General features: G+C 46.7%; 1 protein-coding gene across 1 annotated transcript; it reads right to left on the bottom strand.

Annotated features, from left to right (window-relative positions):
- Nucleotides 1–1334: 1334 nt before the first annotated feature.
- Nucleotides 1335–9180, bottom strand: CREBL2 (cAMP responsive element binding protein like 2). The gene is made up of 4 exons (XM_044277978.1): nt 8924–9180; nt 7466–7663; nt 3874–4018; nt 1335–2376 (listed from the first exon to the last, which is right to left on the bottom strand). The coding sequence occupies exons 1-3, from the start codon at nt 8936–8938 to the stop codon at nt 3878–3880; spliced, it is 354 nt and encodes a 117-aa protein (XP_044133913.1). The 5' UTR covers nt 8939–9180; the 3' UTR covers nt 1335–2376; nt 3874–3877.
- Nucleotides 9181–13332: the final 4152 nt, after the last annotated feature.

Raw genomic sequence — 13332 nt, 5'->3', positions numbered from 1 at the left:
ACGCATTGCACCCGCGCGGAAAAAAACTGAACGCAATCGCAGACAAAACTGACTGAACTTGCTTGCAAAATAGTGCGAGTTTCACTGAACGCACCCTGAATGCATCCGGACCTAAGGCTACTTTCACACCTGCGTTCGATCGGATCCGTTCTGAACGGATCCGCTCATATTAATGCAGACGGAGGCTCCGTTCAGAACGGATCAGTCTGCATTATAACTTAGAAAAATTTTCTAAGTGTGAAAGTAGCCTGAGCGGATCCGTTCAGACTTTACATTGAAAGTCAATGGGGGACGGATCCGCTTGAAGATTGAGCCATATGGTGTCATCTTCAAGCGGATCCGTCCCCATTGACTTACATTGTAAGTCGGAACGGATCCGCTCGCCTCCGCACGGCCAGGCGGACACCCGAACGCTGCTTGCAGCGTTCAGGTGTCCGCTCACTGAGCGGAGCGGAGGCTGAGCGCTGGCAGACGGATGCATTCTCAGTGGATCCGCCTCCACTGAGAATGCATCAGGGCTGGACGGCTGCATTCAGGGCCGCTTGTGAGCCCCTTCAAACGGAGCTCACGAGCGGACACCTGAACGCAGGTGTGAAAGTAGCCTAATCCATCACGCTCGTGTGAAAGAGGCCTTACAATATTTTGCACTCGGGGCCTTAGTATCCTGTAAGGAAACAATTTTTAATCATCACCTGTAAAGCGATTTGAAAAGACACTACAAAATGCCCCCAAATAACTCCAATAACCCTGAGACTAGGGATGAAACGAGTACTCACATTAACTTGACACCTATTAATCACCGCTCCCTCCGGCTGGCACCGCGCTGCACTGTCCTCCTGACGTACACACATCATCAGGAAGTATGACCTGACGCTGTGTGATGTCAGGTCCCAATGCATCGTGTGAAGAAGAGGATGCAAGATCTGTGGAGTGTCGGTGGCGCCCCTAGCAGGAGAGGTAAGCATTTGATTTGACCTGCGCTGCGGCTGGGCACTGATGGCTAGGAGGGGGAGTGGGGGGAAGTGATGGCATGGGGTAGTTCATGGCATTGTGGGGGAGCTGATGGTACTGGAGGAGGAACTGATGCTACTGGGGGGAGCTGATGGCACTGCTGAGGACTAATGGCATGGAGGGGGGGGGCGGAAGTCTTAAGGGCAGGGGAGGTCTGATGATGGCATGGGGGGGGGGGGCTGATGAATTTTTATAGAAAATGTTTTTTTAATTAGTTTTTTCATATTAGAGTACTTGATTGCTAAAATAATCGATAGCTGCAGCCCTACCCGAGACACGTCGGATTATCAGAAATCTGTTGCACAGAATGAACAGGTCACCTCTCCAAGTTTTTATTATTTTATTGCACAAAAAAATTCTGCACAGTTTTGTCTCTAAACAAGTCCCAGGTGTACTGTCCCTTTAAATAACGTATAACATTCAGTTCTGTTATTCGGTTTTACCTGAGCAGACACACAGAATATGGAATGATGCAAGCTATGCTATCCAAGATAACCTGCAGAATGCTAACCTAGCTGATTATGATATATTGTAATGAATTCTGCTGGAGTTCCCCTATATTTAGCTTATTTCATTTGGTGATGTTAATAACTGGGGGGAGGGGGGTTGTCCCCAATAATATATGAAGAGGTATGAAACTCAAAGCTATGCATGACTAAACCAGAAGTTATAAGGGAGTAAGGAAAGGATTCGTTTTGGGTAGAGTTACCCTTTAAGCTAGGAAGCGGAATGTTGTATTTTGTGCAGTGATAGGATTTCCTCATATCTGTAGCATACCACTGGTTGTTTTTTTCTGGACAGGACACATGATGTGCTACTTTCTGTCAAATTCAGAGAATCCCTTTAAGGGCACTTTGTGTGTATGTCTATGGCTGTAATGTAGCAGAGCTGTAAAGCTACAGTTAGCTGAACTGACAGACAACATCAAGCAGAACGGACAATAGATGCTGACGCTCCAGCCACTGCTAACTTCAGATATACCCATTGAATGCACGTCTGTCCCCCCAAGAACTCTGCCTAAATGGACCTGCACAATTCTGCATTGCATACTGGAGCATGTAGTTACAGAATAGTAAGGAGACTAGCTTCTTATAGCACTAAAAGCAGAACACCAAGTATCTAATCCCTGGAGCCTATTTGGGGAGCAAGGTCGGTCTCTCTCCTTGGCTACGGACAGGGAGGTGACGTGCCGTCACAAACACAAGAGAAACATGAGTCCAATGTGACTTCCATTCCTGTCTGATGTTACGATCAGGGGTCTTGGGTCCAGAGGGGCCATAATAGATTCTTAGCTGCCAGACCCCGTTTCCTCCACACAGCCGTCTGTGCCTAGACGTGTCCAACCAATAAAAGAACACACCGCTCCTATCAAAATAAAACAAAATTTACATTTTGTACGGAGTGCCTACAGTTCCATAACACGCCATGTGTATATGCCCTTAAAGCCCACGTATCCCTTCACAACCAATTTTTATTTCCCCTCTGCCTCTAAAATGAAAATGAACTTTGCAAACGGCCTTGGTTAAATACTGCGACTGTTTTGTGTCTCCATGGTTACAGACCACAAACAAACCTTACGTGGTCAGATCCTGCAGTCTTACTACTTCCATCTCCGTCCTTAAATCCAACCGAATGTTGGTAAGGTAAAAACAGGAGACAGAGTGAGTGCTGTGACTGTGGTGTGAATCAGAGTTGAAAACACAACAACAGTGGGAATGTTTTAACAAAAAAAAAAAAAGTTACAGCTTTCAGAATGAAAGGATGAAAAAAAAGGCCTTAACCTCTTAAAGAGGTTTGATATAGATGGCCATCAGATCAGTGGGAGGGGGAGAAGGGGGGTCTGACACTGGTCAGTGTCTCTGAGATGCTGAACTGTAGAGTCAGTGTGCAGGTCACATAGTACAACCGAGGAATGGAAAAGGAGTGATCATTTTAGAAGTAACCCATCACAAAGAAAATTTGCAGCATGGCTATTTGCTGGATGCAAGATACAAGTGCGCCAAACAATAAAAAAAACTTTTCCCGGAGTTTTGCTTTAAAGAGGTTTTCCAAGATTTTTATACTGATGACCAATCCTCTGGATAGGTCATCAGTATCTGATTGGTGAGGGTCCAACACCCGGGACCCCCGACGATCAGCGGTTTGAGAGGGCGCCGGCACCGCAGTCTTCTCTCTGCTTTTCCTAGGCCACGTTCATTGGTCACTAGGAGCAGCTCACCCCCATTGAAGGGAATGGGGCTGAGCGCGATACCAAGCACTGCCGCTATACAATTTACGGAGCTGTGCTTGGTACATGGCGAAAAGGCAGCGGTGCTCGCAGGAGCGCCGGTGCCTTCTCCAACAGCTGATCAGCAGAGACCCCAGGTGTCAGACCCCCACCATTCAGATACTGATGACTTATCCTGAGAATAGGTCATCGGTATAAAATACTTCTGGGTATTCTGGTTATATGACTGACAATAGCTGCTAGGACTCCAACCGATCACGACAATGGGGACCCCGTACCCCGTGGAGCCACCCCCAAAATGAACAGCTGAGTTCAGAGCTCAGCTACAACCGAAACTCCCATAGATATGAATGGAGGTGCTGTGTGCATGCTCGACCTGGGGTGGGGTTCCATGGGGTACAGGGTTCCTGTTCTCTTGATCGATGGGGGGCCCAGCTGTAGGATATCCAGTGATTTAATAGTTATCCCCTATCCTGTGGAAATGGAATAACTTCATATAACCGGAATACTCCTCAATTTTTGCGGAGGGGGTGGAAGGCTGTAACTTGTCAATACATCTAATTTATCCAACCCCGCCCCACAATACCATACATACTTATTACCAGTACGTGGTGCAGAGATAAGCGGCTACTCACACTTTCATTTCTCAGCTGGTTCTGTTTTTACGGATCTTTGCTGTTTACTGGAATTTGAAGATTTATTAAGTTCCTCTCCGGTGAGAAGAGCTCGGATTTCAGATGGAATTTTACCTTGATCCATCGCTTTACACCACTGCTTGTACTAGATGGATCAGAACAGAGAAGGGTAAACGATAATACAACCCAATAAAACTGAATATCACGTCAACGGCCACAGAGGGGGAAGGGGCCACGGACAGTACATGGCGCATATAATGATCACTACAGTTTTTAGGAGAAAAATTAAAAAAGGTCCAAGAAACTACTTGTATTTTTTTCTCTATATCGCTTGCGTTTGGGAGATTTTTTTAGAAAAAAATTTCAGACAAAAAAACCCCCTGCATTTCATAATTTAACATTTACTTTGAGCTACCAAAATGAATACAAAAAATAAGCAGGTTAAAAAAAAAAAAAGCCATAAAAGAGGGCAGAGTCAGTGTTTGATCAGCGAGGCCTCTTGCGGATTCAGTTTGCGGTCCATATGTGAAACCATTTATTTCAATGGTTCCGCTAAAAATACGGAATATACTTCGTATGCATTCCGTATCCGCATTTCCGTAAATCCGTTCCGCTGAAAGATAGAACTTGTCCCATTATTGCCTGCAAATAACGATCTGTGGCTCCATTCAAGTCAATGGGTCCGCAAAAAATTCGGAATGCATACGGAACACATCCGTATGTCATCTGTTTTTTGCAGATCCATGCCCACTTTGCCCATGTGTATAACTGTTAAAACACATTACTGTACATTATATTAATGATTAAACATTTTATGTTTCTGTTTGCGATCTACAAACAACGGATAGCATACGGAAAGCATACGGAGATTTTTTGCAGAACTAAGGAACGGAAACAAAAAAAAACAGAACAGTGGATCGGTTAAAACGCGGACCACAAAAATACTGAAAAAGCCATACGTTGTGTGCAAGAGGCCTGATTGTGAGCCAAGAACAGATCTGGGTCAAAAACACTGAATGGATCCGCAATCTGGGAGATGCGGATCAGAAGCACTAAGGAGTGCTTCCGTGGCATTTCTGTCCGTGCCTCCGCACCGCAAAAAAAAAATAGAACATGTTCAATGGGTCTTGATCCGTCCTGGCCGCCACACGGATGTTGCCCGTGCATTGGGGACCGCACATTGCGGTCCCCAATGCACGGAACGGCCGCGTGCATGAGCCCTTACACTGTATGGGTAGGTTCACATCTCCGCTAATATAATCATCCAGTCGTCTGTTTCGGCAGAGTAACAAATTACTGACGTTACTGTATCTGTCATAGCCGGATCCCCATTGACTTTAATGGGATCTAGCTTAAATGCCACCATTTAGGATGGAAAGCTGCCGGTTCCCATTATAGTGAATGGGGATGTGGCAGTAGACAGACGGGTACAGTAACTCTTGCTCTGCTGAAACAGACTACCGGATTATTTTAGCAGAGATGTGAACCCTAAAAGGCAGCTGCAGCAGGAAACTGTATGAAAGAGACCCTACCACAAGGTGGCGCTTCAGGACTTGTGATTCTGATGTCTCCCACCTGACTTTCTATACATTTCTATCTCCCTTCCATTTACAGGTAAACATAGTCTTATTGCTCTCTGTTATCAGCCATTTCAGGTAGGAGAGCCATGAAGCATTCCCTTCTATACCCAGAGGCTGTAAACCTGCCCAGAGCGGACACAGCATCAGTCTATTGAATCGCATCCACAGCACAAGATGATAGTTTGGTACAATGTATCAGTCTGAAGTCAAGGCAGATTAGATCACAAAGGGCTGCCTACACTGGATACAACTGCAGCGAACCCTAGATAGTATAACAGGGCACTCAAGAAACCGTGACCATGTGGTTAAACCAGTTAAGGACTTTATTGATAGTAAAATCCATGTTTAAAATTTGATTGTATATTCGATGATATTCGATAACATGGAATAAAAATATTCGATAGCACAGAAAAATTGATATGCACAAATGGTAAAAACAAAATATACAGTAAAAATCGATAATCTTAGAAACCACAGTCACTGAATTATTAGATCATTCGATCCGATCTTGGTATATACACCTGGGTATCGATATATTGAGGTAAAATCTTTATATCCCACTCTCGATTACAGCAGCGTCCCGCCGAAAACGAAGTAGATTTGATGGTTTGGGCAGTGACGTTTAAATAGAATCACAGAGCCTCTTGACAAATCGTGCTGTACAACTATAGGCACATTCGAGGAGAGGAAACGATCTAAAGTCTGGAGACTCTTCGGTCGATTCTAAGGTAATCAACCCTTACTTGCAAGTAACTTTGTAGCGGGACGCCGCTACCTACTTCGTTTTCGGCGGGACGCTGCTGTAATCGAGAGTGGGATATAAAGATTTTACCTCAGTATATCGATACCCAGGTGTATATACCAAGATCGGATCGAATGATCTAATAATTCAGTGACTGTGGTTTCTAAGATTATCGATTTTTACTGTATATTGTTTTGTTTTTACCATTTGTGCATATCGATTTTTCTGTGCTATCGAATATTTTTTTTCCATGTTATCGAATATACAATCGAATTTTAAACATCGATTATACTATCAATAAAGTCCTTAACTGGTTTAACCACATGGTCACGGTTTCTTGAGTGCCCTGTTATACTATCTAGCGTTTATCCTTCATATATTGAGTGAGTGGTCTCAATTATACAGGTGCACCAGTTTGGTGTCCATTTTCCTTAGTGCGACATCTTATTCTAATATTTAACTGCAGCAAACCCTCAGCTGTAATACTGGTTTTCAGCTTCTGGATACAAGAAATATAGTAGAGGAATAGAAGATAATGGGAATAATGTATTACGTCCCTCTATGCCAGACACTGCCATTAAAAAGTAACACAGGTCCATGTTGCGTCTTTATCCCATTTTCACCACTGGGGACTGGTGGGGCAGGGTGTGGCAGGACCAGCAGCCCCGGCAAATTTACTGGCATAAATGACAACTGAAATCTACTCCACTAGGGACTGGCACACAGAATGGCGGAGGATATGCCTAAATTAAAGGCAACCTGTCATCTGGATTTTGAGTATCAGTCAGGGACAGGACTCCTCTCTCAGGGACAGGACTCCTCTCTCAGGGACAGGACTCCTCTCTCAGGGACAGGACTCCTCTCTCAGGGACAGGACTCCTCTCTCAGGGACAGGACTCCTCTCTCAGGGACAGGACTCCTCTCTCAGGGACAGGACTCCTCTCTCAGGGACAGGACTCCTCTCTCAGGGACAGGACTCCTCTCTCAGGGACAGGACTCCTCTCTCAGGGACAGGACTCCTCTCTGGTTAATTTGCATATGTATCAAATCGTTTTTTTTTTTAAATACAAAATAAAAGCACACAGAGCTATGGGGACTGGGTATTGCGGATGTGCTAGCAGCCATCTAGCAACCCATGTCCTCAGCTCTATACACAAAATCCTGGTGACAGGTTCCCTTTAAGATCACCCTCAAGCCGCACAGGGGATATCAAAGGCCAGCGTTTTACGGGCTCGAGTGGGTACTAGTATTTAGGAAGTCTTTCACTTACCATCTCCAGCTCCTCCCTCAGCGCACAGATGGCTCGTTCCCGGCTGGACACCAACTCCTCCAGGTACTGGTAACGCAGTTTCTTCCGGGCTCGACATTCCCGCGCGCTCTGACGGCTTCGCTCCAGTTTGGCTTTCAGGTCAATTTTGGCTGGTTTCCTCCCCCTCTTTCCAGGCTTCTTCACCTTTCCTCCAGATACCTGTAAAGATGATTGGCCTGAGATACTGTATTCTGACATCGATATGTATTACTCCAATCACATCCAGAGCTGCGCTCACAATTCTGCTGGTTTCCTGCTTGTTTGGCATCTGTAGACAGCATGATAATGCATTGTGGGAGCCTTAGGGCCGCTTCACACGAGCGGATGCCGTGCGTGGCATCCGCTCCGTGAAAGAGTGCCAAGACCCGCTGCAGACTGCAGAGGCACGGAGCGGTAACATGACTGTTAATGCTCCGTGCCTCTCTGTGATCTCTTTACTACGAAATCACAGTGACAACTGTGATTTCGTAGTAAAGAGATCACAGAGAGGCACGGAGCATTAACAGTCATGTTACCGCTCCGTGCCTCTGCAGTCTGCAGCGGGTCTTGGCACTCTTTCACGGAGCGGATGCCACGCACGGCATCCGCTCGTGTGAAGCGGCCCTTAGTGATTACACACTATCCCACAATGCAATGCAGCATAGAGCAGGTAAGGCTACTTTCACACTAGCGTTCGATCGGATCCGTTCTGAACGGATCCGCTCATATTAATGCAGACGGAGGCTCCGTTCAGAACGGATCCGTCTGCATTATATTGGCAAAAAATGGCTAAGTGTGAAATTAGCCTGAGCGGATCCGTCCAGACTTTTACATTGAAAGTCAATGGGGGACGGATCCGTTTGAAGATTGAGCCATATTGTGGCATCTTCAAACGGATCCGTCCCCATTGACTTACATTGTAAGTCTGGACGGATCCGCACGCCTCCGCACGGCCAGGCGGACACCCGAACGCTGCAAGCAGCGTTCAGGTGTCCGCCTGCTGAGCGGAGGCTGAACGCCGCCAGACTGATGCAGTCTGAGCGGATCCGCATCCATTCAGACTGCATCAGGGCTGGACGGAAGCGTTCGGGTCCGCTCGTGAGCCCCTTCAAACGGAGCTCACGAGCGGACAGCCGAACGCTAGTGTGAAACTAGCCTAAGACATGAGGGGGCGTGTCTGTCAGCAAACTGCTGAGGGGGCGTGTCTGTCAGCAAACTGCCAACAGATTCCAGGAGTCAGCCAATGAGATTGTGAGCGCTGCTCAGGAGGTCCAGCCCTGGGGGCATCACCCTCCCCTGTGGCAGTCCAGGTTGTCATGACAGCCCTGGTCCTGGCCAGTGGTCCTCCTCCCCAGCAGACTGGTCCAGTAAGCGCTGCACTGGTTATAATGGAGCAGGCAGCTGTAGATTATAGCAGAATTTGGCTTCTTATGCTCTTACCTTGTTTTCCTCCATGTCGCTGATGCTTTGTGCTCTGAATATAGCAGATGGTATTCTATGGCAGCTTCCCCCTGATGTGCGCTCAGCACTACTGGGCCCCTGAGTCGTCCTGTGGCCCCTAACACGCCGTACAGCTCTTTACAGGCCCTTGAGGAAAAAGCCCAGTTTGTTTACAATCGCTCAGCTGACTCCCGATCCTTTAAACGGGAAGTGGCGTGGAGACTTCTGGGAAATGTAGTTCTCCACCTCCCCACACACCCATCTGTGTCGTGTCTACGAAGGGACCTGCTTCTGATGTCACGGGAAGAGGTGGAGTCTCGTGGTCTAATGGGCGGGGCCGCGAGGATTACGAAAGAAACGTCAGTGTACGCACGCTTGAGATGAGGGGAGTCACAGGTTGGCCCCGTGTGTGGAGGGGGAAATGGGGTTCCTTTGACATGGGACTATTTTTTATTTTTATTTGAAATTATGTTGTTTTTTAATTACAGGAGACTGTATGGTAGAGATTTTGAAGGAAGGTTTTTTATTTTATTATGTAACTGTATGATGGAGGGGAGTGATGTTATTTACATAGGACTGTCTGATAGAGGGGACTGAAAGGAGGGGAGTGATGTTATTTACATAGGACTGTCTGATAGAGGGGACTGAAAGGAGGGGAGTGATGTTATTTACATAGGACTGTCTGATAGAGGGGACTGAAAGGAGGGGAGTGATGTTATTTACATAGGACTGTCTGGTGGATGGGACTGAAAAGAGGGGAGTGATATTATTTACATAGGACTGTCTGCAGGAGGGGACTGATGTTATTTATATGGGATAATTGTATGTTGGAGTGGACTGAAGGGAGAGGATTGATGTTATTTACATAGGACTGTCTGGTGGAGGGGAGTGATGTTATTTACATGGGACTGTTTGCAGGAGGGGAGTGATGTTATTTACACAGGACTGTCTGCAGGAGGGGACTGAAGGGAGGGGAGTGATGTTATTTATATGGGATAATTGTATGTTGGAGGGGATTGATGTTATTTACATAGGACTGTCTGGTGGAGGGGACTGAAAGGAGGGGAGTGATATTATTTACATAGGACTGTTTGCAGGAGGAGAATGAAGGGAGGGGAGTGATGTTATTTATATGGGATAATTGTATGTTGGAGGGGGGTGAAGGTTATTACAAGGGACTATATGTTGGAGGACACTGAAGGGAGACTAGTAAAGTTTCTCACATGGGACTGTAAGTTGGAGGGGCTGAAGGGAGTGGAGTAAAGATTCTTACATGGGACTGTATGTTGGAGAAGACTGAAGGGAGGGAAATTGGGTTACTTGCTGAAGGAAGGGGAATGATGTTTTGCACATGGGGGGAGCTGTATGTTGGAGTGGGTTGAAGGTGTGTTTTTTTTTTTTTTTCATGGAACTCTTCGTTGGAGGGGAGAGATGTTCCTCAGAGTGGGACTGTATGTTGGTGGTGACCCATAAAATGGAGATACTCCAGACAGGTATTAAACCATGTTTATAGGCTTTCTGATAATGGTGACTTTGTTGTAGTTTTGTGATTTTCTCTAACTTTATTCATCGAGTCTTTTCCTCCCCCAGCCTGTGACCCCCCACAGCATTGTTAGGCCCTGTGAGGGATACCACCCCTCGTGCCTGCTTGACATCAACTACGTCGAGCTCACGACATACGGTATGGTCACTGGTTACCAAGGCGTGACGTTACGCCCTCCTGGAGGAGCGGGTAAGGTCAGGCTTGGTATAGTTTTCACAGACTCCTCCTGTCCACACGGGAACAGAGAGGCAACACGCTGAGAGAGCCTTTTCACTGCCCCAGTGAAACAGTGCGTTCTCAGCCCGGAAAGACTGCCACCAGTTCCTTGTTTGATATAAGCCTGATCCGCTAATGGCATTATATAGGGTAAGGAACCAACCCGCGGTAGCGTATTACTAGGCCGAAACGCGGACGTGGGGATTCGTGATCGAGATACAAGACAGCACAAGATTAAATGATAATGCTCCCCAAGAATGCCCCCACTAGTAATACTGCCCCCCCTACAGTGCCCCTAACCGTGATAACGCTCCCCAAGAGTGCCCCCTTTAGTAGGAGAGCCCTCCAGTATGAATAATACCCTCACAGAGCCCCCAGTAGAAATAAGGCCCCCTATTGTTCTCCCAGTGGTAATAAAGCTTTCTACAGACCCCTCAGTAGTAATTGCTCTTAGTATAAATAAGGCGGATCTAGAAGTCCCTCCTGTAGAGCCCCCAGTAGTAATAAGAATGCCTATAATGTCCCCTGGGTTTATAATGCCCCTAGTATTTATACTGACCCCTACTGTTATAATGGTCACCCTGAAGTGCCCCCAGTATTTATAATGCCCCTTGTAGTTATATTCCCCCTTTCACCATACAGTCCCATGTAAATAACATCACACCATCTCTTCTGCCCCCTCTAAAATACAGTCCCATGTAAATAACATCACTCCCCTCTCTTTAGCCCCTCCAATATATAGTCTCATGTAAATAACACTATTTCCCTCCCTCCACCATAGAGTCCCATGTAAATAACATCACACCATCTCTCCAGCCCCCTCCAAAATACAGTCCCATGTAAATAAAATCCCCTCCTCCCCAGCTGACTTCAACATAAAGTCCCATGTGAATAATATCACCCCCTCCCCAGTCACCTCCAACATGCAATCCCATGTAAACATCACCCCCTCAACATACAGTCCCATGTAAATAATATCACCTCCTCCCTAGTCGCCTCCAACATGCAATCCTATGTAAACATCACCCCCTCAACTTTCAGTCCCATGTAAATAGCATCACTCCACCAGAAGCCTTCAACATACAGTCCCATGTAAATAACATCACTTCCTCAGACCCCCTGTAACATTCAGTCCCATGTAAATAACATCACTTCCTCCCACAGCCACCATCAACATACAGTCCCATGTAAATAACAAAACTGCCTCCCCCAGCCCTCTCAGACATACAGCAGGGTTTCAGATGGCGACCCAAATAGTCGCCAATGCGACTTAGAATTGCAAAATGGCGACAAGACTTTGTAGTCTTGTCACCATTTGTGCCTAGACCCCCTGCTTTAAGAAGAAAGGTCTTGCATCCAGCAGACACAGCAATCCAATAAGAGAGCTCCGTACAGTGCAGAGCTCTGTTATTAGTGTAATTCTGTCCCAAGGCCTGGTGCACTATGTCTGTGTGCTAAATAAAAAGAAAGGAATGCACGGTTGCCAGCACGACCAATCATCGTAGTGTAGTGCAGGGTTTCAAATCGCGACAGTGAATGGGGTCGCATTGCAACCCTACAGTCGTGAGAATTATTGGGGCTGTCATGACAATGTGCAGGTCCCAAAATGATCCCTCTCACTAGTGGCAATGCTGCATTGCTACACTGTGATCTCTGGCCATGTGATGTTTGTCACAGCCAAAGGCCCCTTACAGACGAGCGTTCCTCCCGCAGCGAGTCCGCAACGTAGCTCCCGGCCTGACCTCCGAGCGCTGCCGGGGTTCACATAGCATTATATTGATTTATGATGTTATGTAACCCTTACAGTTCTGGAATGTATTGGATAACACTGACATAATGCTGTCTGTGTTATCCAATACATCCCAGAACTGTAAGGGTTACATAGCATCATAAATCAATATAATGCTATGTGATTCCCGTCAGGCCGGGTGCTGTGTTGTGGACTCGCACCGGGAGTAAAGCTTGTCTGCAAGAGGCCAAAGTCACCATGTAGCCCCAGGCTTATCTAACCTGTGGTTATGTAATAAATGGCCATTTGGGACAACCACTTTACACCCCTCATTTTATTTTATTTTATTTTTTGCACTTAGTCCTTACTTTTTGTATGCACAGTACGTCTGATGTGCAGGAGAGGTCCAACGGCGCTGTTACCTGCCAGGCTTTAGGTGGAGTCTCGACAGAACAGCAGGGTTAGGGCATGCAGCATCGCAGACAGGGTGAGCGGGAGAGGTCGCAATTAGGGAACAAAGTTTTATGCAAATCGACTTCGGATGTTTCATCCGAAGTCGATTCGCTCATCCCTAGTCGCAATAATGACTGTACAAGCGTCATGGACCCCTGTACAGACAGTTTTTCTCCCTTAAAAATGTCTAATGCGTATGAATTTGCGCGATAATTGCCATTCATGGAACAGGGGCGCATGCGCCACTGTCGAGTGCTTATGAAGTGCCAGGGACAGCATGGCGGGAACGGAGCCTCTGCTGAGTAAAGACCATGTGCCCAGGTGATGTCACACCAGAAGTGCCAGCGTGCCCTGCAGGCTTCTATCTGCTGATGGGAGCTCAATGGTTCATGAATGGAAAAACTAATAGCCAAGAGGCTAAAGAAAACCCAGTTTCTGACCCTTAGGCCTAGTTCACACTTCAGTGTT

The sequence above is a fragment of the Bufo gargarizans genome, chromosome 2 (genome assembly GCF_014858855.1).
Source record: "Bufo gargarizans isolate SCDJY-AF-19 chromosome 2, ASM1485885v1, whole genome shotgun sequence".
In the NCBI taxonomy this organism is placed as follows: Eukaryota; Metazoa; Chordata; class Amphibia; order Anura; family Bufonidae; genus Bufo; species Bufo gargarizans.
This window is presented reverse-complemented; position numbering and strand designations above follow the sequence as displayed.